The sequence below is a fragment of the Myotis myotis genome, unplaced genomic scaffold (assembly GCF_014108235.1).
Source record: "Myotis myotis isolate mMyoMyo1 unplaced genomic scaffold, mMyoMyo1.p scaffold_m19_p_6, whole genome shotgun sequence".
Taxonomy (NCBI): domain Eukaryota; kingdom Metazoa; phylum Chordata; class Mammalia; order Chiroptera; family Vespertilionidae; genus Myotis; species Myotis myotis.
Window position 1 is genome coordinate 79,541,273 of NW_023416368.1, and position 27,325 is coordinate 79,568,597.

The 27,325-nt window shown below is 56.6% G+C and overlaps 2 protein-coding genes and 1 pseudogene across 3 annotated transcripts; 2 read left to right on the forward strand and 1 right to left on the reverse strand.

Moving 5' to 3' along the window:
* The first annotated feature begins 319 nt into the window (after positions 1-319).
* Positions 320-4,181, forward strand: TLE6 (TLE family member 6, subcortical maternal complex member). The gene is made up of 9 exons (XM_036314042.1): positions 320-566; positions 1,188-1,252; positions 1,359-1,396; positions 2,012-2,264; positions 2,360-2,610; positions 2,912-3,050; positions 3,443-3,593; positions 3,836-3,912; positions 4,059-4,181. The coding sequence occupies exons 1-9, from the start codon at positions 383-385 to the stop codon at positions 4,161-4,163; spliced, it is 1,263 nt and encodes a 420-aa protein (XP_036169935.1). The 5' UTR covers positions 320-382; the 3' UTR covers positions 4,164-4,181.
* A 1,609-nt stretch (positions 4,182-5,790) lies between these two features.
* TLE2 (TLE family member 2, transcriptional corepressor) lies at positions 5,791-26,533 on the reverse strand. 2 transcript variants are annotated; one of them, XM_036313230.1, is made up of 20 exons: positions 26,409-26,533; positions 26,239-26,336; positions 25,875-25,938; positions 25,214-25,258; positions 21,400-21,462; positions 20,012-20,086; positions 19,629-19,809; positions 19,252-19,271; positions 19,022-19,129; positions 17,436-17,480; positions 16,738-16,887; positions 14,868-15,006; positions 13,913-14,073; positions 12,324-12,400; positions 11,305-11,554; positions 10,602-10,849; positions 10,316-10,463; positions 8,377-8,527; positions 7,683-7,759; positions 5,791-6,074 (listed from the first exon to the last, which is right to left on the reverse strand). In XM_036313230.1, exons 1-20 carry the CDS (start codon positions 26,430-26,432, stop codon positions 5,967-5,969), a joined length of 2,232 nt encoding a protein of 743 aa, XP_036169123.1. In that variant the 5' UTR covers positions 26,433-26,533; the 3' UTR covers positions 5,791-5,966. The 2 variants fall into 2 exon arrangements, with proteins under 2 accessions (XP_036169123.1, XP_036169122.1); XM_036313229.1 differs by having other exon boundaries at positions 19,629-19,812.
* Positions 22,022-23,083, forward strand: LOC118657812 (annotated as a pseudogene).
* Positions 26,534-27,325: the final 792 nt, after the last annotated feature.

Here is a 27,325-nt window from a genome sequence, read left to right on the forward strand (position 1 = left end):
GTGTCCCCATTTCCACACAGGGAAGCTGGCTTGCAAGCGGGGGTTCGCACCCAGGGCTGCCCAATTACAAAGCTTTAGCTGGAATAATGTTTCCCTCCTCTAGGCAGAACATTTCCGACAGTTCATAGAGACGTGCAACCAATCCCTGGGCTTCCAGCCACGGGAGGTAGGTTTCTGGGTCCTCCAGGAGGGAGGGCACGGGCGTGGGCACATCCTCCTGTCCCTCACAACCCGGTGCCGGCAGTACCAGGTAAACCAGGTCTCCTTTGGTGAACAGGCTGACCAGGACGCCTGGGGACCCGCCAGTACCAAGGTTTCCCAGCACCCAAGGGTCAAGCCCCCACAGCCCTCCGGTCTTCAGGGGCCAGACTTCAAAGACGTCATGGCCACAAGGTCATCTGACTGGCACCAGCAGCCCTCTGGAGTGGACGACTCCCCAGCTCACCACCTGGACACACGGCCGTCTGGGGACTCTGAGCCCCAGTTTTGGCAGGATGTTCTGACGCAGCAACTCTGGCAGATGTTTGCCGGGACCCACGATAAGGTGGACCCATCGAGACACAAGCGTGAGTCTCCCTAAGGTTGGGAAGTGGGCGGCCTCGGCACACGTGAAGGGCGGCACAGGCTGAACCGTGTCTTCCTCCTGCCTCTCCCCATCCCTTCCTCCCCTCCCCTCGTCACAGCGAGAGAACAGATGCCAGGCATGGTAAGTGAATGGGCTGGCGGTGATCCTTGCTGGGCCCCAGTGCGGGTACTCAAGTTTCTGTGGGATTGGCCCACCTCCTCCACCCTCAGCCCTTTCGTGCCCTCCAAGGAGTCGGGACTCTGTCCTGAGACTGTCTGACTCTGCCTGGGTCAGAGGCCTTGGGCAGTTGCCTCGTCCCATCCTCACCACCTGGGCTGTGAGGTTCTAAGACTAACCCTGGGCAGGTCCTTGGGTCTGACCCTGTTTCTTGCTGGCAGGAGAGCCAGAACGTAGGACCATTCTACTTTGGAGCAAAACCCTATACCGAAGATGCTTTGGGTAATTCCGGTGGGACGGCGGGGGTGGGGGTGGGGGGGTGGGGGCGGCGGCGGGGAGGACAGGGGGAGGCAGCTTGTTCCAGGGGGGCCATATCTGCTGCTAAACTGCTCTTATCTCAGCCCAGTTCTCCGCCCACCTGTGCCCTTCCACATCTCCCCTCCAGGTTTCCCAGAAGGGAGCATAGGGCCAGGCATGGCACCAGGGGTGATGCTGTCCCGTGTGGCCCAGGTAAGACCCAGGCAGGAGCCAGGCGTGAGATGCCCCTGCATTGAAAGCCTGGGCCTCGGGCAGAGCGAGCCAACGTGGCTTAGCTTTGATCTTGGTCCCCCCGCAGGAGCCTGCTAGGAGAACCTATCGCTTTCTGAAGCCCATGTAAGTGTTAGACCTGGCTCTCCTACCTGTACCTCTGTCCCCGGGAGGTGGAAGAGCCCAGAGGTACAGGCATGTCCTCACCCTCCCCATCACCGCCATACTGTCTTCAGTAACTGGAGAAGAGGGGTCTGGGTAGGGATGGGAAACTCGAGTTACTTTCATACCAGCATCACTATCCCTACCCACATGACCAGCCCAGGTTCAAGGGATTGGAGGAGGCAACTCCCACGGAATGGGGAGGGGAGAGGCTGTTTCCAAGCTGGAGGCAGGCATCCCCAGCCTTGTGGTCTGAAGCTAGGGGAGCCCAGATGTGGGAGAGACAGTTTGCCTGGAAGAAGGGGCATAGTGGCTGGGACCTTGAAGGATGAGCAGGAGTTTTCCAGGGGGCAAATCATTGCAGGCAGACGGGCGCAGTATTTGGTTATGGGACAGGGAGAATACGTGGAGGGGTGTGGGCAGGAGATGGGAAAGGGTAGTGTAGTGGGGAGAGAAGGCCTGAGAGAAAATCCCCGCATCCGAAAAAGAAAAAAGTCCCTCTAGGGCCTTGATGGGTGCCCCCCTTTGGGCAAAGGGGCTCCCAGGCAGGCCAGTGACACCAAGGTCTCCCCTCCTAAGATGCTGGGACCCTGAGGACTTCGAAGTCACATGGAAGAGGCCAGATGCCTTGCCCTGGCAACCCAAGAAGCTGGCCATCCCACACAGGATGAGGCTGATGCGGACGCTGAAGCATGGGGAGTCCGTGCTGGCCACCGCGGTGAGCAGCTTCACGCGGCACGTGTTCACCTGCAGCAGGGGTGGCGTCAAGGTGTGGAGCCTGGTCGGCCAGATGGTGGAGGACAGATTCCCCGTCAGCCACCTGCGTGTCCAGGTGAGCGTGGGGCTGGTTCCAGGGGGCGAGGCTTGTGGGAGCAGGAAGAGCTCCCGGGAGGGCAGGACGCTCACCTGTGCCTCTGCCCTTCCCAGACCCCGGGGGCCTACCTGCGCACCTGCCTGCTGTTCTCCAACAGCACGACACTGCTGACGGGCGGCCACAACCTGGCCAGCGTGAGCGTTTGGGACCTGATGGCGCCCTCCCTGCACATACGAGATGAGCTACCCGCTGCAGGTCTCACTTGTCAGGCCCTGGCTGCCAACCTGGAGGACAGCCTGGCCTTTGCCAGCTTCACCGAAGGCACCATCAGGATCTGGGACTTGCGGGACCACAGTGTGGTCAGGTGTGGCCCCGGGGTGGGCGGGGTCACCCTGAGAGCCCCTTCAGACATCACCTGCTGAGCAGGGACTCAGCAGTCCCAAGGTTAACGCCTTTGCCTGCTTGAACTCAGATCTGAGAGGGTTGAAGACCTGGGTTCAAATCTTGACTGGGCTGGGCTGTTTCCTCAAAGCCCCCAGTCCTGGTACTTTTTGTCTATCTCAGTTTCCCCATCTGTCAACTGGGGATGATTGGGTGAGTGATGTTCCTTGGGCCCAAAGCTTAGAGTCTCAGTTCCAACCCCCTCTGCTGCCTCTCCTGGCCAGGGACCTGCCGGGCCCTCTGAATGGAGCCAAGAGCATTGTTGTCAAAGACAGTAACATCTGGACCGGGGGCCTTGATGCCTGCCTGCGGTGCTGGGACCTGAGGACCAAGGAGCCCCGGGAATACCAATTTGAGTCTCAGGTGTGCAGGCTGGGATGGGGCCTGCTTGGCCAGGTAGCAGCTGGGTCTTGGGCCAGAGGAGGAGGTGGATGCTGTGAGGTAGGGTGGGGGATAGTGGTACCCCAAGTCTTGGTGGTGCTGGGAAGAATAGGGGCCATTAGAAATGTTCTTTCCTGTTGCCCAAATAGCACTGGATACTTTCACAGTCTTTGTGATAATTTCATAAAGTAGAGAGGACCCGCCCATTCTACAGATGAGCAAACCAAGGCTTGGAGATGTAGAGTTGCTTGTTGGGGGCCTTGCAACCAGGAGATGGGCAGATGGTCAGCCCCTGGGGGTGGTTCTCGTACTGTTGCCCACCTCCTGGGCCAGGCTGGGCCCTGACCAGGTTCTTTCCTGCCATGTACCCCCAGATAATAAGCCTGTCCCCCAGCCCCCGGGAGGACTGGGTTCTGGTGGGCACAGCCAATGGCCAGCAGTGGCTGCAGTCCACCCTCGGGGGCCAGAAGCACATGGTGGGCTGTAAGAACAGCACCATCCTCGGTCTCAAGTTCTCCCCTCTCGGTGAGTGGGGGAGTACTCTGTGGCCCCCAGCCACCCACAGGGCCCCACCCCACTCTGACTGGGCCCAGCCCTCTCTGACCTGCCCTGAGCCCCTTCCTCCCCTCTACCCTTCATCAGCCTGAGCCTCTCACATTGCTGCTAGGGGACAGGTGGGAGGTGGGGGGTTCCTCCATTTCCCGGATCCCCAGGAGTGTGGCCCTCAGCTGCCAGTTTTGACTTGGTGCCCCTCTGCCTCCTTCCAGGCCAGTGGTGGGTGAGCGTGGGGATGGACAACCTGGTCAGCATCTACAGCATGCCCACAGGAACCTTGCAGTTCCAGGTACCGTGGAGGCCCGGGGGTGGGGCAGGCGGTGCTTAGGCCAGGACTCCCAGTGCCAAGGGCCCACAGGGACCACATTTGAACTGACAGGCACGGGTAGGGGCCAGAGTGAGTGCGCCTCCCCTGCTGTGCTCCAATCCTCCCAGGCTCCCGAGAGAACTTCCGTCATGTGCTGTGATGTTTCCTCTAACAACCGCCTGATCGCCACGGGGTCCAGGGACCATGCTTCGGTGTACCAGATCATGTACTAAGGGGCTCACTACTGCCATCTCAACGCGGGGTCCTTTCCCCCCCCCAATGAGGGGGGAAGCGGTGGAGGGTCATGATGGGTGGGCCGGTGATCATTGTCACGTGTAATAAAGCAACTGGAAAAAGCAGAGCTGCCCTGGTTCTGCATCGTGTGCCCTGGCCGTCTTGTGAAGATGGGGAAGGACTTTGTCCAGCCTGGGTCTCTGAGCCTTAGAGTCCACATTCTCTGAGATCTGATCAACGCCACCAACCCCTAGCCCTGGGTGGTTTGGCTCAGTGGATAGAGCGCTGGCCTGTGGACTGAAGGGTCCCGGGTTCGATTCCGGCCAAGGGCATTAACAAAAAAAGCCACTAACCCCACTTGGGAGGCCGGGGGCATATGGAACACTTCCTCCTGTTCCCCTGAGCTCACCTCTCCTCATCTCACAGAGATGTTTTTCTGCCGCTTCCTGCACAATTCCAGGGATGGAGTTCTCGGTCCTTTTGAAAACGCCCTGTCTGACTAGACCAGAGCTTCTCACCCTCCCAGTGGGACTCCCATAGCACCATTTGCTCACCTGTCCTTCCAGGATAAGGAGTGCCAAACGGTGCCAACAGGTGTAGCTCCCTCCACCACAGAATTATCCTTCTCCATAAAGAATCTGCAGAAACTCCACCTGGGGGTGGCTTTTGTTTCCAGCAGGGACCCTGTCACCCTGCCATCTCCCTCCGGAAGGTCCCAGCAGCTTCCCTGCTCGGTCCCCCAGCCCCTTCTACTCCATGGTCCTGGTGGCAGCTCGAGGGAGCTTCCAGAACCCAGATCTGATTGCCACCACCCCTACCAGCCCTGCCCCTCTCTGGCTCCTACTTCCGTGGCTTTCTCTGCTTAAGCTCCATCTGGAGACCTAACCCCTCTTGTAGCTGAGGAGGAACCCCCCCCCCGGCCCCGCCCTCCTGGTTTTCACCAGGCCAAGCTCCTTCCTTACCTCTGAGTCTCTGCACATGTTGTTCCCTTTGTCTTTGGTGACCCTTCCTCCCTTACCTCTTGGCTTAGCCACCTCCTCTGGGACTGGGACTTTCGCTGTGATGATGACAGTGGGCCAGGCATTGTGTGCCAGGCTCATAGGCGTTATCTCTGGGCCTCAAAGGAAACACGATGCCACCCCAAACACCACATGCTCCACTATAAACCCCAACCCTTTGTAAATGGGCAGTGTCTTGGGATGATTCCGTTCAAAAGGCTGGACTAAAAGTGATCATGTGAAACTCTTAGGCTAGGGGTTTAAAAGCCATGTATGACCCATCTTCCTGGTATGTTGGACCCTGAAGTGACATATCGAGGTGGTGAAACCTCCACCAGCCTGGAGCCCTGAGTGTACCTGGAGTTGAGCCCCAAAGGCCACATGGACTTGCCTGAGAAATATCTCTTGTGTTCAACCACTGAGACCTGGGGGCTGTTTGTTACATGGCACGACTTAAGCCACGCTGCCCAATACAACACAGTATTTCACACATAATGAATGATCTCATCTAAATTAGGGAGGAGAAAGACACCCACACAGCTAGAAAGTGGCCTTCCTTCAATAACAGCTGCCCAATTAAAGCAACAGTGCCCAATTCCCCAGCCCAGGACAGAAGGAAATTGTGACAAATACATTTATTTCCCCAAAGTCCCTCTGCCCATCTGGCCCCACACCCAGCAGGGGAAGATGTGAGGGGTTGGTCAGAGAGCAGATGAGATCCGGCGCTCACAGGTACAACTAGAGAGGGGGTGCTGGGGTCTCTCCTGCACACCCTCTCCCCACGAGTGCAGGAAGGGGGTTCCGTCAGTAGACCACCTCATACACCGTGGCTTTCTTGTCCCCTGAGCCCGTCACAATGTACTTGTTATTCCCAGAGATGTCGCAGCTCAGCACGGAGGAGGATTCCTTGGACTGTAGGAGGGAGGAGAGAAGGCAGAGGTGAGGCGTGGCTGACACTGGCACAGGCTGGTCAAGCTCCCAGCGACCTGCACATGTTCGCAGGGATGAGGCAAGGTGACTGGGGCCACTGCCTGTAGCATGAGCCCGTAGTCAAGGTGGGGCCAAGACAGGAGAGCCCAGAGTGGGAGCCAGGAACAGGGAGGCGACACGGGTGCCAGAGAAAGGGCCTTTCTGCACAAGTGATGATGCAGGACCTGTTATTTGGACACCAAGGGAGGTGGGACTGGAACACTGCCCTTTCCTGGGAAGCTCAGGGAGTGCGCACCAGGCAGACACCCAGCACAGCAGAGGGCCAAGCTTAGGGCACGGTGACCTCCTGCAGGGCGCAGCAAACTCTCTGCTCAGGGCACAACAGTAAATTTTCAGGCTTGGCCTAAAGTCCAAATTAGTCATTAGCCATTAAATCCAGAGACTAAATAAATCAACCTCACTTTTTTTTTATAGCCCTTTAAAAATGTAAAAACCTCCCACCCACCAGGATGACTATAACAAAAGACACCGCAGCCTTAACCAGAGCGGCTCAGTGGTTGAACACTGTCCAGGGTGCCGAAAGGTTGCTGGGTCGATTCCTGGTCAGAGCACATACCTGGGTTTTGGGTTTGATCCTCAGTCAGGGAGCGTATGGAAGGTAACCCAATCCATCTCTCTCTCTCTCTCTCTCTCTCTCTCTCTCTCTCTCTCTCTCTCTCTCTCTCAGTCTGTCCTCAGGTGAGGGTTTAAAACAAAAAAGACACAATAGTAAGCCTTGCTGAGAATGGAGAGAATTTTGAAAGCTCCTATGCTGCTGATAGGAATGGAAAATTTGAAAAAGTCTTGCGGTTCCATCGAAGATTAAATTACCAACAAATTGCACTCCTCGGTATATGCCCAGGAGAAATGAAAATGTGTCTACACCAGAACATGTACGTGAATGTTCACAGCAGCACGATTCACAATCGCCAAAAGGTAGACATAACCAAGTGTCCATCAACAGATGAATGGATGAAGTGTCCATTCACACAATGGAATATTACTCAGCCTTAAAAAGGAAGGAAATTAGACGCCTGCTACAAAGTAGATAAACCTTGAGGACTTTATACTCAGTGAAATAAACCAGAGACAAAAGGTTAAATACTATATGACCGCATTCACAGGAGGTCCCTAAAGGAGTCAGAGTCATAGAGACAGCAGGTATAGATGGTGGTGGGGAGGGTTTGGGGGGAGGGAAGGGAGGATGGGGGAGCGGAAGAAAGTGTTAGTGTTTAATGGGCATAGAATGTCAGTTTGGGAAGATGAGAAAGTTCTGGAGATGGATGGTGGTGGTGATGACACAACAGTGTGAATATACCTAATGCCACTGAACTGTGCACTTAAAAATGGTTAAGATGGCACACTTTGTCCTATTTTACCACAGTGAAAAGGGAAACAGGCTGGGCTGCAGTTTGCGGACCCAGTGTTAGCAGCCGTCTGCAGGTGTGACGGAGGACCCAGGAGAGCTGTTTCACCGCCAGTGCAGCCACCCCGGGGCCCTGGGCACATGGCATCCTGCCAGGGGCTGGGCTCCAGACTGCCCCCACGTACCTGGAAAATGCTGGCACCATATGGCGTCCTCCAGGCATTGAGCAGGTTGTCCTTCCCTGTGCTCACGAACCACCGCCCTGGGGGAAGGAGAGGGGTGGGGGGTTGGAGGAGGGAGGGACTGAAGAAGCCTGGGGCTGTGGACTGCTGGCAGCAGTGGGCCTGGCCTCTCACTTTAGGGGGACACAAGCCCCCTTAGGGAACTGAGGCTTGATCCTTCCATTTCCCAGATGGTAAAGTCAAGGCCCCAGGCCTCCATCTGATTTGCAAGAAGGGGTGCCCCCAGGAGAGGGCTGGCCAGATAAAATACAGACTGCCCAGGGACATCTGAATTGTGATGAACCACAAATTATCTGTAGTGCAGAGGTGTCCCAATGATTGTTTTTCTTCTTAGTATATGTGTGTCCCATGCAATATTTAGGACATACTTATACTAAAAAAAAAAAAAAAAAAAAAAAAAAAAAAAAAAAAAAAATTGTTAGCGTAAGTAAATCCCATGCAATATTTGGGATGCATTAACTGCTTTTTAGTATAAATATGTCCCGTGCATTATTTGGGACATACCTATTGTAACACATTATATGTTGTTTAAGATTCAAATTTAACTGTTTTTGTGTGTGGGGGGAGGTGCTATTTTGTGTTTTGGCAACCCTGTCCCAATGCCCTGGAGTCCCCCCTAAGCCCCAGGCAGACACACCGCAGGAGGCAAATTTCAGGGACAGCACACAGCTCTCATGAAGGTGCAGCTGGTATTTCTCTGGCTTGCGGACGTGCAAGATCTCAACATTGCTGCTCTCCATGCCGACGGCCAGCCAGTCTTGGTTGGGGCAGTGGCCCAAGGAAAAAATCTGGGAGGGAAGAGGGAAGAGGTAGGGTCAAAACCCCTTGGGACAGTGGGAGGTGCCCAGAAGAAGGGGTGGGGGAGGGGGAAGTCCAACGCTCTCCCACCGAGGCCCCGGCATGGAGTGCAGCTGGCCCAGGGCCTAGCAGCAGCAGGCAACTGCATGTCAAATCATTAATATTAATCAGCATTACACGGAACCCCGGGGCCTCACATCCATTATCTGCTTTGAACGCACAACAGCTCTGGGAGGGAGGGTGGGAGGGGGTGGTGGGGGAAGCCAGGCGAGGACAGTCGCTCCCCTTGAGCAGATGGTGGAAGGGAAGCTGAGGCCAAGTCTGGCTCAAAGTCACGAAGCAAGTCCAGCAAGTCTGTGAAGGGCCAGGCCTTCTGACTCGCAGCTTGGAACTTCCCTACTGCCAACACCTCCTTTTATTTTGATTTGAAAGGACTTGGTGGCCTCATCATTCTGGGCCGCACCCCACACGAGGCACAGAGAGGAATAAGGCCCTGCTCCATCCTAAGTCTCACAAAGTCTTACAAGTAAGACATGTTTGGAAAGAACCATAAATATATAGAGAGAAGACTGGAAGTTCTCACATGTTCTCTTCTGGCCAGATAGAATGTTCCCGCATAGAGACAGGTGCCCGCGTGGGATAGGAGACACTCACCACGGAATCCCCTGATGTGTATGTAACTCAGCTAAGTTTTGGAGAGAGAGGATGGACAACTATCCACCTGCACCCCTCATTTCCCGGCCAAGAAAACACTCAAGCTAAAAAGAAGGTAGAACAGAAAAGGTTGGGGAACATAAAGAGTTGGGGGCTTCAAGGAGGGGGGCAAATTTGTTGGGGTTTGAAGGATGAGTAGGAGTGTACCAATTGGAGAGAGGAAGGGGAAGGCATGTCAGTCAGAGGGAACAGTAAGTAAGGAGGACTAGAGTGTCCCAGGGCATGGTGTGTTTGAGACGAGAGAATGGAAGCCTTTAAGGACTGGCCCCTGAGCGGGGGGAGACAGGCTCTGGGGCCAGGGTATCTGAAGGCCTGTCTTTAATGGACTCTTTGCTCAGCCCTGAGAAGCCCCCTGATTCTGTCCAGCTCCTTCACCACATCGTTCAGCCTGGATTCCCACAGGGCCCTCAACAGAGACCTCTCTGTGCCCTGCTCCTATGTCAACCTCTACCTCTCCCCCAAGAGTCCTGAGGTGGGGGCGGTCAGAAGCTCTCAATAAGGTCAAAGGTTGAAGGCTGGGTGGAGAAACCAGTCGTACAAGGAGAGACAAAGGAATGTGGGAATGGCTTGGCCAGAGCATCTGGGAAAATGATCTGAAGGTCTTAGCAGCCCTGCAGTGTAATATAAATCAGCTCCTTTGTGGTTCTCTGTGTCTGTCTTGGAGAATAAAGGGGAAAGCCTTGCCCTTGCTGGTTTGGCTCAGTGGATAGAGTGTCGGCCTGGGACTGAAGGGTCCCGGGGTTCAATTCCAGTCAGCGGCACATGCCCGGATTGCTGGCTCGATCCCCAGTGGGGGGTGTGCAGGAGGCAGCCGATCGATGATTCTCTCTTGTCATTAATGTTTCTATCTCTCTCTCCCTCTCCCTTCCTCTCTGAAGTCAATAAAAATATATTAAGATAAAAAATAAAATAAAGGGGAAAGCCTGTATCTGAAGGACAAGAACGATGGACACAGGTAGCAGGCATTTGGTTCTGCTCCGAATCTGGAAGTGGGTGCCTCGGGGAGAGGAAAAGAGGCCAGATTCCTGGGGCGTCTACCCCCTCCCACTGGGCCCCTTCGGCACCTGGGAGCTGAAGTCATGCTGCTGCAGCTGGCGGCCCTCCCGCAGGTCCCAGCAACGCACGGTGTTGTCCAGGCCCCCCGTCCAGAGCCGAGTGCCATAGTCAGAAATGTCAATACAGCTGGCACCATCCGTGTGGCCCTGGAACTGCCTGGAGGGAGAAGGGCCCGGGCATCCATCCTGGAGCTGGTGCTGCTCCAGCACCCTCCAATGCCACTCCTCTGCCCCCACAGCACGAAAGGAAAGGAGGCGGGGGCTGGCCCAAGGTCCCATGGCACCCTCCACCCACCTGACCATGGTCTGGTTCTGCAGGTCCCACACCACGATGTTGCCATCGCTGCAGCAGGAAAAGCAGACCTTGGCGTCGGGGCTGACTGCCAGGGCGTAGCAGGCGGGGGCTGAGGAGGTCAGCTCGGCCTTGATGCGGGGGGTGGGCGCTGCCAGGTCCCAAATGGACAAAGTACTGGCCTCACCGCCCACGATAAGGCTCCGGCCATCTGGCAGAAGCTTACAGGAACGAATGTAATTGTCCCGGTTCTGGAGGAGAGAGAAACAAGGGCGTGGGGTTGACCTCACTCCCCCTGCTCTCTTGCCTCCAAGAGCCCAGCTGAAGAAGCTGCACCCCACCTCTGGTTGGCTTGAAAGTCCTGCCCCAGGTTGGCTTGTGAGCCCCACTCATTGGGCTAGAAGCTCCAACCCCACAGAACTCATAGCAGTTATGAATGCTGATGTCCTTAAGCCCCGCCCCATTGGACTTCAAGCTCCGCCCCTGATTGGCCTAAGTTCTACCTATTGGTTGATAAGCCCCGCCTGGTTGGCCTATAATCTCCACTTCATTGGCCTGCAAGCCCCGCCCCTGATTTGCCTATAAACTCCACCCCATTGACTGATAATCCCTGCTCCAGCTTGGCCTGTAAGCGCCCCCCCCCCCCTTCCTTGGTATATAAACCCCATACTGTTGGCCTTTGGCCGCAAGCCCCGCCCCGCCTCACCAGGCAGTCCAGCTGGGCCACTGGTGTCTTGGCGCCAGGCTGGCCCACATCCCACACCTTCACGCAGCCCTTGCCTCCCGTGTACACGTGCTGCGTGGAGCCGCTGATGGTGACCGCGCAGACCACCTCGCCGTGCGCCAGTGTGTGCAGCTGCCGCGCGTGCCGTGGGATGCCTGCACCCACTAGCGCATCGGATGGGAAGGGCACTGGTTGCATCTGCCCGTCCGCAGACACGTGGAAGGAGTAGGCCCTGGACAGAAGATGGGCATGATGCGCGCCGCAGAGGGCATGGGGAGGCCTCCGCACCCTCTCCCCGGAAGGCAGCAAGGTGCCTCTGCTTGCCTGCTGCCCCGCCCCCGCCTCATTTAGGCAAGGGAACCACGGACCAAAGGGGATGTGAGAAGGTCGGTGTGGTACAAAAGGGAGAAAGGGCTCCAGGTGGTGGCCTGGTGCATGGTCAACAAACACTTAGTAAATGTTTGTCCATGAAGAGGCCTTGAGAATGCTGTCCAGCAGTGGCCACCAGCCACATGTGGCAAGTTAAAGGCAAGTAAATTTAAAATTTCAGTTCCCTGGACGCACTGACCACATTTCTAGCGCTCAAAAGCCACAGGAAGCTGATGGCGATCAGAATGGACAGCAGCAGGCAGAGAACGTTCCCTGACAGGAAGGTCTATGGATACTCGGTGCCAGGTCCTTCTCTGTGGGGCGTCCTGGGCGCTGTGGGTATCGAGCAGCATCCCCACCCGCCCACCAGAGGCTGGGAGCATTTGGCTGTGATAACTAAACACGTCACCAGATATCATCGAATGTTCTGAAACAGGGGAGCAAAATGTACCCCTGTTGAGAACCACTGGTCTACACTTTCCTGGTTACCCACCTCTCTCCAGAGAGAAGAAAGAAGGGAGAAGGGAGCTCCCATTATCTTACAGAAGAGACTTTCTGCGGGGGCATCAAGACACCCCACCCCACCCCACCCCACCATGGAATGCCCTTGGAGGGAGCCCCCCTGTACTCACGGCTTTCCCCCAGAGATGCTGGGCAGGGAGGAAGAGATGGATGACCCCCGGAGATGTGGATGAGATTCAAAAGCCATCTGTCAAAATGCCAAAGGGGGTGTCACAGGGTAGGTGACTCAAACTCTCATGTGCCCTCTCCCAGACCCTCCCTGCTATAGCCCCTGTGTATCAGAGGACCCCAATGTGTTTCTTAGCCCCTCCCCAAGAAAGCATAGAGCCCTCTCCTCTCCCATACTACAGATGGCAGAGCGGAGGCTTTCACATGAGGGAACCCCAAGATCTCTGTCCAGGGAATCCTAGAGCCCCAGAATTGTAAGGAACCCAAAGAATCTTCCATCCAGTGCTCAGAACAGGAGTCTGCAAACGACAGCCCCTTGCTTGTTTTTGTAAATGAGTTTTATGGGCAGACAGCCACATTCGTTCATTTATGTTTTGTCTGTGGTGGCTTCTGAGCTATATAAAGGCAGAGCTGGATAGTTGTGACAGAGACCAACTGGTCTGCAAAGCCAAAAATACTATCTGGCCCCTTACAGAAAACATTTGCTGACTCCTTTTCTTTTTTTAATATATTTTTTTTATTGATTTCAGAGAGGAAGGGAGGAGAGAGATAGAAACATCAATGAGAAAGAATCATTGATTGGCTGCCTCCTGCACATCCCGCACAGGAGATCAAGCCTGCAATCCAGGCATGTGCCCAGACTGGGAATCGAACCCTGATCTCCTGATTCATTGGTCAAAACTCAACCACTGAGCCGCACCGGCGAGGCACTGATTCCTTTTCTATGGCATCTCTTGCAAGTGCCCACCCAGCCTCTGGCCTGGGTATCTACAGTGAAAGGCATTCTATTGCCTCTGGAGGCACCTTGATCCACTTGGGGAGGGCTCACTCCAGCAGTCATCTGTCCCAGTACTGCCTCTGGGGCCATGCAGGCCCTGTCTGCTCCCTCCACTGCAGCTCAGGAGTCTCATGTCTCATTTCTTCAACTCCTCCTCATGGAAACTCACTTCCGGTTCACTCCCCAGGCTAGTCCTTCCTCTGCAAGCTACCAGAATTGTCACTGGCCCTTAAATATCAAGGCTCAGCCCAGCTGGTGGAGCTCAGTGGTTGAGCATCGAGCCAGGAACCAAGAGGCCACTGGTTCAATTTCCGGTTGGGGCACATACCCAGGTTGTGGGCCCGAGCCCCTGTGGGGGGTGCTGCCTCCTGATGGTGTTTCTCTCTCATCGATGTTTCTATCTCTCTCCTTCTCCCTTCCTCTCTAAAATCAATAAAAATATATTTTTTAAAAAAATCAAGGCTAACAAATGACAGCATCTGCCAGGAGGTTGAATGGGACCCTCCCCTTTCCTGGCTGGGCTCTCCATTCCTCTTTACTGCAGCACAATCACAGCTGCTTTTCCAGTCACGTGTGCTGATTTGTATTAAGCTTGTGGAACTACTGAGACCCTCAGATTAGCTTTCTACACGTACTTGTCAAGTCGGGGCTCCCCTCCCTTTCCCCAACTCCTGTTTTTCGTTTTATAACTGGTTTTCCCTCCCAGTCTCCAGCTTTTGGTCCCTGCTGACATCTCCCACACTGAGGACTTACCATGGGGGAGCGTCCATATACCATAGAGCTACTGACTTGGGGGGACAGGTGGAGGCTGACGTAGGAGCTGGGCACAGAGAGGTCCCCATTAAGTGCACTGTGGGAGCCCAGGCTGAAGGACGCGGTGAAGGGACTGGGCAGGGCCAGAGGGCTCCTCAGGGCTGAGTGAGAAGAGACAAAGACAGGTCTTCAGACATCCTGGACCCAGATCCTGCCTTCCACTCGCTTGGGGTCAGGGCACCAGCGCTGTGACCTGCCATTCAGGGCTCCTGTGCTCTGTTCCAGCATTCACCACACCCTGTCATATCTCCCTCTGGCTGACATGCCTTTCCCTTTCCTTCTTCAGTTTCTGAACTTCTACTCATCCCTCAAAACCTAGACGTCACGTTTAACATTTCAGGAACATCCCTGAACCTCTCCAGTCCACCCTAGCCTCCGACTTTGGGTCGCTCCTTCTACCCCAGGGGTATCACACAGGGCTGGGAGTTTTGGGGTCTGGGTCTCCTTGCCACCATCTGGGAGCTCCTTGAGGGCAAGTTTTCTTTTTGGGGCCCCGAAACCAGCACAGGCCTAGAAGAAGAGCACCGTCATCCCCATATTACTAACGGGGAATCTGAGGCTCAGAGGGCTTGGGTCCGTTCCCCAAGGTCACCCAGCTGGCAAGTGTCCAAGGCTGGCCTCAAACCCAAGCCTTTCTGACTCTAAAGCTTGTCTTTCCAGTGCACTAGGCTGAAGGCCCTGAGTACATCTGGGCCTCAGTTTGCCCACCTTTCAAACGAAGACAACGAGAAAACCAAGGCCCAGGGTGAGGCAGCATCCAACTCAGAGTCATGAAAAGGATCAAGGCCATGCGAGGGCTGGCATCCAATCTCCTGCCTCCCTCACCCCCTACCACTTTCTAGAACCTCCCTCCCAGAGAGGAGACCCGCTCTGGCAGGCACCAGTGGGCGCTCACCAATGCTGTCCGTGGAAGGCGTTGGCTTGGCAGCGAGCTGGCGGAGGTGACTGGCCGAGCTGGGCCCGGGTGTGGACGCATCCTGGGGCGGGGAGGAGTCGCAGGACTTGGAGGCAGGGGTGCTGGCAGGAAGGTCATTCTGGGGAGAAAAGGCAGGACAGAACACTGCCAGGCACCTGGCACCTTGCAGGCCAAGGATCTGGTCAGAGATGGATGAGAAGAAGGAACAGGTGGACCTGGTAGGCCAGGGCTCATGGGAAGTGACCACACACGGCAGTGCAGCTCTGCAGCTGCAGACACTTTCAGACAAGTCCTCACCAGGAGAGGGGGCCCACAGCTGATCCCCTAGGCACAGGGGACACGTGAGTGTCTGCACACGTTGGAATGCCAGGTGGGTGCCTGGGCACACGCACGCACATGCATGGCAATGGGAACCAACACGCACATGCATGGTGAGAACCGTGCATGCATATGATAAGGTATGCAGTGTGGATACAGTCAGGAACACCATGTAGACAGAATGGTGCAAGGTGGGCCCTCAGGCAAGGTCACACCCTGAGGAAGACGGGGGAGAGACAAAGTTGGAGGCTGTCGGGGACAAGGAATGGGAAACTCTGGGAGGGGCTGGAGACACTAGAGACCACACAGCATTCTCCCAGTGAAGGAACAGCACCTGGTGCTGGTGGGCTTTCCTTCTCCCCACGGGGAGGGGATACTCCTCACAGCTGCTCCTTCCACAGGAACGCTGGAGAAGAGGGGAGGCCGGACCTCCACACGGGAGCATGCGGGTGTCTCTCCTGCCTGCCATGACCAACCTCGCCTTTTAAGAGACTGATTCACATCTGTGTCTTGTGTCCGTTACATCTTATCTTCCCATCACAAAATGACATGTATTGTCACATGCACACACCCACGAGAGGGAGTGGACGGGGACAGCATGGTGACGGGGGCCTCTCCGTTAGAACAGAGCTGCTCCTCCCCCTCTCTGGTCTCTTGAGAAGCAAAGTGAGCCCTAACCTTGACAGTTGCCATAGCAACCTGCTGGGAGGGTAAGCCTAGAAACTGAAGCAATCTCCCAAGTAAGTTCAGGGCAAGGGTCTAGGGGAGACCTGGGGGAGGGAGAGGGACAAATAGCTGAATTAAGAATTCCTTGGGGGTGCCGGGTGGGGTAGCTCAGATGGTGAGAGCAGCTTCCTGAGACACCAAGGTGGCAGGTTCGATCCCTGGCCAGGGCACATACACAAATCTACCAGTGAATGCCTTAATAAGTGGAACAAGAAATTGCTATTTCTCTCTCTCTCTCTCATCAGTCAATAAAAACGTTTTTAAAAATTCCCCCCAGGGGTGTATGTAATCTTAGGCGGTCCTATACTGGCATTAAACCTGGGAGAGGCAAGGAGAAAGTTGTTCTGATGTGGATCCTGGTTCCTGGTGGGGACAGCATTTCAGGTGGGGGCTGGTGTGTCTTCATTGCCTCTCACAGGCCTTACCACTCGCAGGGCTGAAGTCTGCCTTGTGGCTGGTCCATTCTACAGTCTCACTGTTTATTTTCAGAGCATTTCCTATTTATTGCAAGTGATGCCTGACTTCCCCATAAGATGGTGAGTTGCCTCTTAATATGTATTTACAAAGTTTACTTACATCGTTGCCTTTTAATGTTTATTTAGGTGCAACAGATAAGTCCACTTGAAAAAAAAAATTACCTAAATAGGGTAGAGGGGGTTTTAGGAAGGTGGCCAAATAATCTGGAGGGGAATGCTGGACACACCAGTCTGGCCAATTTTTCCTCTCCTCGTGTCAAATGGGTAGTATCTGTTTCCAGGCCCTCAGGGTGAATAAAGTGAGTTTCAAGGCCTCCCCTACTTCTTACCAGAACGAGCTCCTTGGTTCTGGGGAGCGGTGAGCTGAGGCTGGAGGCCAAGGAGGCTGGGCTTTCCACAAGGTCCCGACGGGCAGGGACGCAGATGGGCGCCTTCCCACAAGGGGTGGTAGTTGGGCTGGGGGGCTCAGAGGGCTGGTCCTAAGTTTGAGGTGATGTTGAGTGGGTGAGAAAGAGAGCCTCTCTCTTTACCCATCCTGAGCCCAACCCCAACCTCTAGACAGGGCACCTGCAACCCACCTTGGGAGGATTGTGAAACCTCCCTGTGCCTCAGTTTACTCATCTGTAAAAGGGTTTAATGTTGGGACCTACTCTATAAGCACAAACGGCAAGGACTTATAAAGGCTTGGTCATCTGTCCACTGGACAGATGGGGAAAGAAGCAGCCAGGAAAGGGGGAACACTCCTCCAAAGTCACACAGTGAGCCAGTGCTTGAAGCCACTTCTGCAGTCCATCTCCAGTGTGCCTTGGGCCTCAGTTTCCCCACTGTGCTATGGAGAAGATGTCCACCTGAAGTGACCGATAACCCCTACTTCCCTTGGCCCCAGCCATCCCACAGAGAGGGGACCAGTAATTCCATGCCCTCTGCCCCCTCCCCCCCCAACTCCAAAACCCACCACTTGCTCTGTGTCCAGACCTAGTTCCCTGCCTCTGAGTCCTGGAGTCGAAGAGTCAGAACCTCAACTCACCTCATCCACCACCAGGTTGTAATCACTCTTGTCCTCGTCGCTCTCCTGGGGGGACACGGAGAGAGAGCTTACCCTGCCAGGCCCCTGCCTCCACGCCCCCTTCCGTCACTCGGGAAGGGGGGCATGCATCCAGCAGGCCCTGGGTCGGATAGGAAGTCTGGGGCTACAGCAGCCATTGGCTTGGTTCAGAGGCGAAGATGCATTTGCTCAGTGCAAGGGAGGGTTTGAGGTAAGGGGGTGAAGGGAGTGGGTCTCTCCTAGAGAAGGACGAGGGAGACAGTGCTGAATGCCCAAGACTTGCGGTGTTGCCGTTTATTTCCGTGCCACAGAATGACTCCTGAGTGACTCCCAGTCCTCCCTGACCTCCGTTTCCTCCCTGTGCAATGGGAGGAGAGCCAGAGACCAGGAGTATCCATACTTCCTTCTCACTCATCCATCTGTGCCCCATCCCCATGGCTCCAGCACAGACCTCATCCCCTCCTTGATCCCCTGGCCTGCAACCTTGCCCCTTCCAAGTAGTCTTGCAAGCTAGCCCCAGAGAGATGTTCTTAAAACCTGTTCCCACATCTGCTCTACATCCTCATAGGGCTCCCCATGGCCCCCGGAGAAACACATGTTGGGCTGCCCTCTGGTTTGGCTAGAAACCAAGGGAAGACCAAAGGTTGCAGCCTGAAGGCCACATCTGCCCAGCGGGTGGGTTTTCTTTGACCTCCTTATGCCCAGTTTTCTTCTTTAACACAAAATTAAGCCCTAGCCGGTTTGACTCAGTGGATAGAGCTTTGTCCTGCGGACCAAAGGGTCCCGGGTTCTATTACTGTCAAGGACACATACCTCGGTTGCGGGCTCCTCCCTGGCCCAGGCCCTGGTTGGGACTCAACCTGGTGCAGGAGGCAACCAATTGAAATGCTTCTCTCACATCAATATTTCTCTCTGTCTTTCCCTCTCTCTTCTACTCTCTCTAAAAATCAATGGAAAAATATCCTCGGGTGAGGATTAAAAAAAAAAGATTAAAGGCTTCCTTTAAAAAAAGCTTAAAAGCTTCTCTGAGAAAGAGTGGCCGACACTGGGCTCAGTAGTCAGCCAGGACCAAGTCACAGCTGCCCCTCTAGATGGGACAAATGCCCCCCATCTGGCCACTGTCCCAAGCCTCACTTTCAACATGACCCCTGGGGCACTAGAGCTTGAAACTACAGGAGCAGCAATTGCTCTGACATTGAGAGAGGAGGTCCCAGCCCTCCAGGGAGGGGGCCAGGGACAGCTCCCTGCAGAAGAGTACAGTGATTTTTGTGCCTGAGAGGCAGAGGGGAGGAGGTTCTGGGGGTAGGGAACAGCTAGAGCAGAAGCCAGGAGGTGGGAAAATAGTGCATGGTTCAGAGGCTACGGGGACTTAAGCGACTAAAGGATTAAGCCTGACGCCACAGGGTCTCTTCTGATTGGCCAGTGCTCCGTGAGCAATGGGGAGTTATGGAAGGCTCTGGAGTGAGAGTCATGGGCAGAACTGGGCTCTGGAAGGCTCCGAGGGGTGGGGCTTGGGGCTGGTTAAGGCCACGCATGCCCACCCCAGTCTTCCTCTCGCCCCCACTCACATAAGGTCCCGACAGATCTTTTTCCTCAGCTTGCTGCTTCCCGTTGCCACCCAGGACGCCTGGTCGCTCTTCTTCCACCACGCTCTCAGGGGGCGAGGGGGATGCACTCTGCAGAGGGAGGAGCCAGGCAGGAAGAAGATCAGGGTTCCGGGCCCCCATCCTGCATCCCCACACGAATACAAAGCAAATGTTATATAAGAGGGCAAGTCCCCGGATAACCCTGCACTTACCCTGCTCGGAGCTCTCTCCACTGGCGGGTTGGGGGCCAAGGAGAGAGAGAGAGAAGGAAAAAGAAGGAGGGTTTCACCTCCCATGGTACCAGACATGGCACAGCCCTCTACAGTGTATAAATCCCCCTTCCCAGCTCAGACTCTCCCTTCTCCTGCCAACACCATTGCAGGGTGGGTTATCCCTTCCACATACCCGTCAGATAAATGCCCAGAGCGGGTTAGTAACTTGCCCAAGGACACACCGTCAGTTGGAAGTAAAGGGGCCCTGCAGCCCCCTCACACTTATGTGAGTTTGATGCTCTGGGCAGGGTGGTCTGCCAGTCCTCCCCCCAACCACCACAGCCCCTGGCCAATGCTACCCTGCCCCATCCACTTACCTCTGGACCCCTCAGCCTCCACACCTGCCCGGTCCTCCTTCGCAGCCGCGGCCAGCTGAGCCTGGGCAGCCAGTGCTCCGGACAGGGCCAGCAGCCCCGTGGCACTGCCACCCACCAGCCCAGATGGGCGAGGAGTGAGGGGCACAGGGGGGATGTGGTGGGACAGTGGCTGGAGCTGCTGCTGCTAGAGAGGAGGAGGGGTGGGCCAGGGGCAGGTGGGGTGTTCAGGTGCCCAGTAATACCCCTGGCCCAAGAGGTTGCAGAGTGGGGACAAGGTCCACCAAGACCAGCTGCCCACACAGCACCCCCAACTTTAGCACCTGCTGGTGCAGGGACCTGGGGTAGGGTCTCCCCAGGACAGGGCAGGGGCCAGGATGACTCACCCCAATGAGGCTGTTCAGCTCCCCCACAGTCACCTGCTTGGCACGTTCCATGGCCTGTAGCACCTGCTGTTGATGCTGGGAGGTGGGGATATGGAAAGGGGTGCTCAGAACCCCCTGACCGCTTGGAAACCCCATCTGCCCAGGCAATTCCCTCTGTGGCCCGCTCTCCTCTCCCACCCTCACCCATGGCATTTGCTATTTCTCCTCTATCTGCCTCTTCTTTTAAAAAAACAACAACCATGAAACAGAGAAAAAGAAACAAGGCATATAAATGCAATTAATACCAATAATTATAAATCGGAGCTTATACAGTGGGGTCTCCCCTCGGCACTACTGACGTGGGGGCCGGACCCTTCTCTGGGGGGCCGCCCTGCACACTGTGGAGTACTGAGCAGCATCCCTGACCCCGCCACTCGATGCCAGGAGCCCCTCCAGGGCCAGCCACCGATGTCCCCAGACATTGCCCAGTGTCCCTGGGGCCTGATCACCGTCAGTAAAGAACCACTGTAGACGTCAGCACCGACAGACCAACCACCCAGATCAGAAAATACGCCCTGGCAGCCCCTAGGAGGCCCCACGCACCCCGCCCTCTTGCCCGGCCTCTCTTCCCTCCCCTCCCCTTCCCACACGAACTCTCTTGTTTTCTGTATAATGTTCCCACCTATGGCTGCCTTCCCAAATCTGCCTGAATTGGTCCACGTGGAACCATTTCATGTCTCAATCTCCGTGTTCTCTTTTGTGTCTGACTTCCTTCACTCAGCATTATGTGTGCAGCCTTATCCATGATGTGGCCGGGGGCTGTGCAGCGTTCAGCGTGCAGTGCTGTAGAACTTTCTGTGGTGCGGTGATTAAATGTTCCCTACCCGTGCTGTTGGATACAGAAACCACTGGCCACGTGTAGCCACTGAACACGTGAAGTGTGGCCGGTGCAACTTCCATTGTTTTCCTCTCAGTCTCTATGGATCTGACTCCCCTAGGGGCCTCCTCTGAGCGGAATCGCATAGTATGTGTCCTTCTGCGTTTGGCTGATTTTACTGCGTGCAATGCAAGGGCTAACTTTTACTGGGAGCTCCCTAAGCACCCAGCATCATCCTCAACACCCTCCTAAACTTCACCACAGCGGCACAGAGAGGACCAGCAACTTGCCCAAGGCCACAGCACACAGCCGGAACTCAGACCCTGGTGCAGGGTTTGAGCCCCACTCCTCCCTCCCCCTCAGCCAGCCCATCTTCCATCCCTGAAGCCCATGCCCCAGCCAGTGCCCTGACCCCTAAGCCACTCTGCAGAAACACTGCCTGCGGCATGGGCATGGGCATCCAACCCTGCCCACCCCCTCCGTCGTCTTCCAGCTTCTTCCAGCTTCCTCCCGCCGCCACAGGCCCACTCACCTCCTGAGTCAGGAACGGGACAATCTGAGCACAGATGCCACTGAGGCGCTTCACAATCTCGGCCTGGCAGGAAGCAATCGGGAGGGGCTTGGAGGGGGAGCCTCCACTGGGAGGCCCAGGTTTAGCCCTGGCTGAACCCACGTCCCTCTCTGGGGCTGCAGCCAGGTAGAGATCCTGGCACCACCCTCAGGGCAGGGCGTTGTGATGGGACAGAACAAGTAGGCATTTGCTCTCCGTGCCTAGTTCCTGGCATAGAGCTCCTAAACCAGCCGTGGGCAAACTACGGCCCGCGGGCCGGATCTGGCCCCTTTGAAATGAATAAAACTATTGAAAAAAAAGACCGTACCCTTTTATGTAATGATGTTTACTTTGAATTTATATTAGTTCACACAAACACTCCATCCATGCTTTTGTTCCGGCCCTCCGGTCCAGTTTAAGAACCCATTGTGGCCCTCGAGTCAAAACGTTTGCCCACCCCTGTCCTAAACCCTTGGGATTTCTGAGGGGGGGGGGGTATCTTTGGTTATCTGTAATAAGCCCCTTTTAACCGCACCTGAGTTTATTTTAGTCCCACCCCCTGACCTCCAGGGTGGGGAGAAAGCCTGGGATTGAGCCAGTCACAATGGCCAATGCTCTGATCAATCCTGCCCGTGGAATGAGGCCTCTAGGCGGCAGGGAGTGGGTGCTTTCAGGTATCTGTGACCACAGCCCGGCGCCTCCGGCCCAGAGGTGCCCAAGGGTCTGCTTTGGAGCTGGCCAAGCCGGGCACTGCCCTGGCTGAATGTCCTGGCTGAAGGGGTGGGTGATGAGATGAGTGGTTGGGGTGCTCTCCTGCCTTCTGCTGTGGGCTCTTGCCTGGGTCTCAACACACACCTCAGAGGGCGCTGACCCACCGCCCCAGGTGTCAGGGACGCCAGCACTGGCACAGCACAGCGAAGCAATGGCGGCCACCAACAGCATCAGAGAGGAGGCCCCAGGAGCCAAGACCTCCAGCCAGAGACACAGGTCAGGCCGCACAGCCAGAGCCTGGCACGGGCCTCCCAGCAACTCTGAGGCTCCTGGGCCACCCCTCCCCCCAGGAGCCCCTAGTACTACTGCTGAAACGCCTCAGTGGTTTTAAGCAGCCAGCCAGGGCCTGGCCCTATGGTACCACTGGCTCCCGGAAAAGGACCCAGTTTCCCAGCCGGGAGCAATTGGCACAACTCATTACCAAGGGCAACTGCTGGAAGACGACACCCAGACCCTGGGCAGCCTTCACCTCCCTCCCAACGGTGTTCTCAACTTCCACGGTCCACATGGGCTGGCCCCGAAATTCCCTCTGCCCCCCCAGGGTCAGAGCCAGGCCCCGGCAGGCTGGAAATGGGCAGCCTGCTGCCCTGCTCCTGCTGTGATACTACCAGACCCAGGACCCCCCTTCTTCCCCCTGCCCGCCGCTCTGGGTCCGGCTGGCTTCACCCTGCTCCTCAGTCTCCTGGCCTCTGCCATGTACCCCGCAGGCTCTTGGCAGGATGGCTGGCCCCTCCGGACCTCGCTCTGCAGGACAAGGTGGGAGCTGCCGTCTGCCCAAGCGCAGTTCCCTGGCCTGCCTCTTCCCGCTACCCTCAGGGGCAGGCGGCGGCCCCTCCCTGTGACCTCCATGGCTCTGAGCCATCACTCAGGGTTGCTGGCCCTCAGCCCCCACTGACAGTGGGCTCCTCCTCCAGGGCCAGGCAGCTGCTGTCCTTTCTTGGCCTTGGGCAGAGTGGGCCCCGCCCCTGGGCCCAGCCTGAGGACCCAGCACCTCTATTCTCTAATTGCTCCTTGGGCTGAGTTGGGGACCCAGGGATCCCTGGAACACGTGCAGATTAAAAACTCTGATTTTTTTTTCTTCCTCACCCGAGGATATGCTTTTTAAAAAATTTTTATTTGAGAAAGAGGAAGAGAGAGAGAGAGAGAGAAAGAGAGAGAGAGAGAGGTGAGAGAAATATCGATCGTTTGCCTCCTATAAGCGCCCTGACCGGGAATTGAACCCACCATCTTTTGGTGTACTGCATGATGCTCCAACCAGCTGAGCCACAGTGGCCAGGAAAAGCTTTGAAGTTTTTAAAAAGGAAAAAACAAACTCTAAAATACAGGGTATAGAAAGCTTTCGGGTGAGTGAGCACACAGAGGTGCTGTGAGGGTGGTGCCCTGGGGAGGGCCTGGAAGCTTCTAGCCCTTTCCCCATACCTTAGCCTCTGCATCTGTCCATCCAGCTGTCCCTGAGTTATAACCTTTATAATGAACACCTAATAGAAAGTAAGAACTTTCCTGAGTTCTGTGAGCCATTTTAGCAAATTATTGAACCCATGGAAGGAGTAGTGGGAACCCCTCCCCCCCCCCCGCCCCCGCAATTTATAGCCAATTGGTAGTGGTGGCCCAGACTTGCAATTGGTGTCTGAAGAGGGGACTGAGCCCTGAACCTGTGGGGTCTGCACTAACTCTGGGCAGAGAGTGTCGGAATGGAGCTGAACTGCAGGACAGCCCGCTGGTGTTGAAGTTGGAGAATCGGTTGGTGTGGGGGAAACCCACACTGAGTGTTGGAAGTACAGAGCAGATAGAAAACAAGGGGGCTTTACTTGTAGGATTCATCTGGGACCAGGTCTGGGCTGGGGGTGCCTCATTAAGGCTGAACAGAGGGGACTCCTTGTGGATGGGGAAGGGGTGGCTATGGCATATCCAAGGGTGTGTGCAGTCAGCCTGTGCTTTGCCTCTGCCTAGGTTACAGGAGTGCTATGTGCTGTGTGTCGGGGGGGGGGGGGTGTTCCCAGGCCTGAGTCCCACCCTGTGCCTGCCACCCCATAAGGGGGTCTATTTCATACACCTCTGGGACCACATCATGCTCCAGGAAGACACTTTCCCTCCCACCCACCCCAGAACCAGCAGAGCCCACACATACCGGAAAAAGCATGCCAGGGCAGACACCCCCAGCACCCTACATTCCTAGCCCACCTACTCAGAAGACCCAGTACTAGGCTCCGCCCAGTAACTCTAATATTCTGATGGACAGAATCTAAGATTCCATCCGCCTCAGAATCTCCATCCTATTAGAAGCCATCAAAGAACTCTCAGTTCAGGCTCAGGATCTGGGGGTTAATCTTGGACAACTGAAGTCAATCTCAGAACCTTCGGTTCTAACTCAGAGCCTTGAGATCACTCTTAGAAGTGTAGGCCAGTCTCAGAGCCTCAGAGCACTAGAGTCGATCTCAGACCCTTGGGAACGGCAAGCGAAGCCCAGACCAAAGTAACTCAGTTGGTTAGATATGTCAAACTTGTGGGTTTGATTCTGGGTTCAGTTCCCAGTCAGGGCACATACAGGAAGCAACCAATGAATGCATAAATAAGTGGAACAACAAATCAATGCCTCCCCCCCCCCTCCATCTCTCTCCCCCTTTCTCTCAGACCCTCAGGATCCATCTCCAAACCTCAGATTCTCCAGGCCGAAAGGGACCTCCAAGACTGTCCATCTGGCCCCTCCCAAGACAGAAGTCACATCCACAGCCTCCCGGGCTTGCTGCCAACCTCTGCTATGAGCCCTCCCCGACAGGGATGCCTGGCTCTGCTCGCCACTCCCATCTCTGCTGGTAACGTCTCCAAAGGCTGGACAAAGTCTCCAGAAGTTCAGAATCATTTTTCTATCCTGAGGCTAAAATCTGGCCCCCTGGTCCCAGAGATTTCAGGTTAAGACCCCTGTTCCCTGAATCTGCCTTGTCCCAGACTGCCCTGGAGCTATCCCTCCCACAGCTTCCTGACCCCCACTCTCTCTGCTGAACACCTTTATCCCCAACACAGTTACCTGCTTATGCATTTCAACGTTGAGCCCGTAGGACATCTCATAGTACTGCAAAGGAAAAGCCAGTGGAATGTCCACGGTGTGCTGGGTGACTCTGGGTCTTCCAGGAGCCCCCAGGCTGGGGGATCACAGCAGGACACAGATCATCCAGACCCATGGGACCCCCTAGAGCAGTGGTTCTCAACCTTCCTAATGCCGCAACCCTTTAATACAGTTCCTCATGTTGTGGTGACCCCCAATTTCATTGTTACAAATTGAACATAATTAAAGCATAGTGGTTAATCACAAAAAACAGTATGTAATTATATATGTGTTTTCCGATGGTCTTAGGCGACCCCTGTGAAAGGGTCGTTCGACCCCCAAAGGGGTTGTGACCCACAGGTTGAGAACCGCTGCCCTAGAGGGAAGCAGGGCCCCCTCCACTCCCTCCAGAGAGGTGGGGCAGGTGGTGGTGCCCAAAGACGCTGACCCCTCGGAGATGCCCATGAGAACAGGGGACACCCTTGTCTTACCCTTGTGAGGGTCCCTGGAGGAACAGCCTGCAATCCCAACCAGCCCACTTTACAGGTAGGGAAAACGAGACCCCAGAACGGCACAGGGAGACCGGGTTCACACCCCGAGCCCTGCTCCCCACTCCCCCCACCTGGCATGCCAACCCCCTCACCATGACATAATGTCGCTGCATTTCAGTCTTCTCACTGGCCAGCTTCTCACATTCCAGCTTGAGGCTGGGGAGGAGACAGGGCATGGGAGCCCCACTCTCCCTGCCTCCCCCAAGGGAGACCCACGCGCACCCCCTCTGGGCCGGTTTCAAAGTGATGGGTTTCACGCAGCCCTCCCCACTTCCTGATACCACCCCGTCCCAGGCCCAAATGCCCCAACACCGAGGGTGCCCCTCCACCTCCCCTGCGCTTCGCCCCCAGCCAGGCCTGGCCCCGCCCCTTGGCCCCGCGGGCCCCGCCCCTTCCCCGCTCCCAGGTGAGCCGGCGGGTGAACTCGGGTCCCCGCGGGGCGCCGCCCCCCCTCACCTGTGGTACTGTGCCTGGAGGAACTGGAATTCCTCCTTGATGCGGTCGCAGATCTCCAAGATCGAGAACTTGAAGGGCTGGCCGGACTGAAGCGGGGTCTGGGGGGGACACCAGGGATGAGTTCCCGGGCGCCCGGGACCCCCACCCCCGCAGCCCGGGACCCCACTCACCGGGTGCCTTCCCTGGGGGTACATCCTGCCGGAGCGGGGAGCGCACCTCGCGCCGGGGTGTGACAATGTGATGGGGAGCGGGGCGGCGTGGGGGGGGGGCGGGGGGCTTCCTGGAGAGAGAAGCGGGGCTGGGGCGGCGCGGGGCAGGGACCCCGGAGTCCCCGCGCCCCCCGAGCTGGCGCGAGGGGTAGCGGGGACGGAGGCGCGCGCGAGGCCCTCCCTCGGGCGGGGGCGCGGGGCGCGGGGCGCGGGCGGCGGGCGGGCGGGGAAGGTCGGCGAGCGCGGCCGGTGTCGGAGGCGCGGGCGGCGGGCCGCGCACGGAGCCGCCTCCCTCCGGCGGGGCTCGGCCGGGAGCCGCGAGCAGAGCCGCCTTAAGGTGGCGCCGCCGTCCCCCGGGCCCGCCCACCCGGCCCGCCGGCCCCCACCCCGCGCCCTCCCCGCCTCCAGCCCACCCCCTCGCTCCGGCCGGTGCCCGGCGGGACACTGAGACCCGCGTCCAGTCCCGCAAACAGCGGCCCCCCCTCCCCCGGGGGGAAGCTCAAGAGAGACAAACAAGGAAGCAAATACCTACCTGGTGGCCGCCGTGGGGCCGCTTGGCGGGAGGGAGCGGCGTGCGGTCCGGACGGCCTTTCTGGGGACGCGGCTGCGGCTGGAGGGCCGGGAGGAAGCAGCCTGCCAGGGCCGCAGGGACGCATCCCCCGGGAAAGGGGCGACAGCGCACGCAAAGGCCCAGAGGAGGGGAGGGGGTGCTGGGCAGATCCAGGGTCGCCCCGACTCTGGGCTTCAGGCTTCTCTGAAAATGGCAGAGTCGGGCCCGTTTTTAAATGAGATGGTACATGAACGGTCCTCGGCCTGGCCTGGCACACAGTACGTTCCCAGAGACGGGAGCTGGTGTTCTGAGGGCCACCACCAGCAGC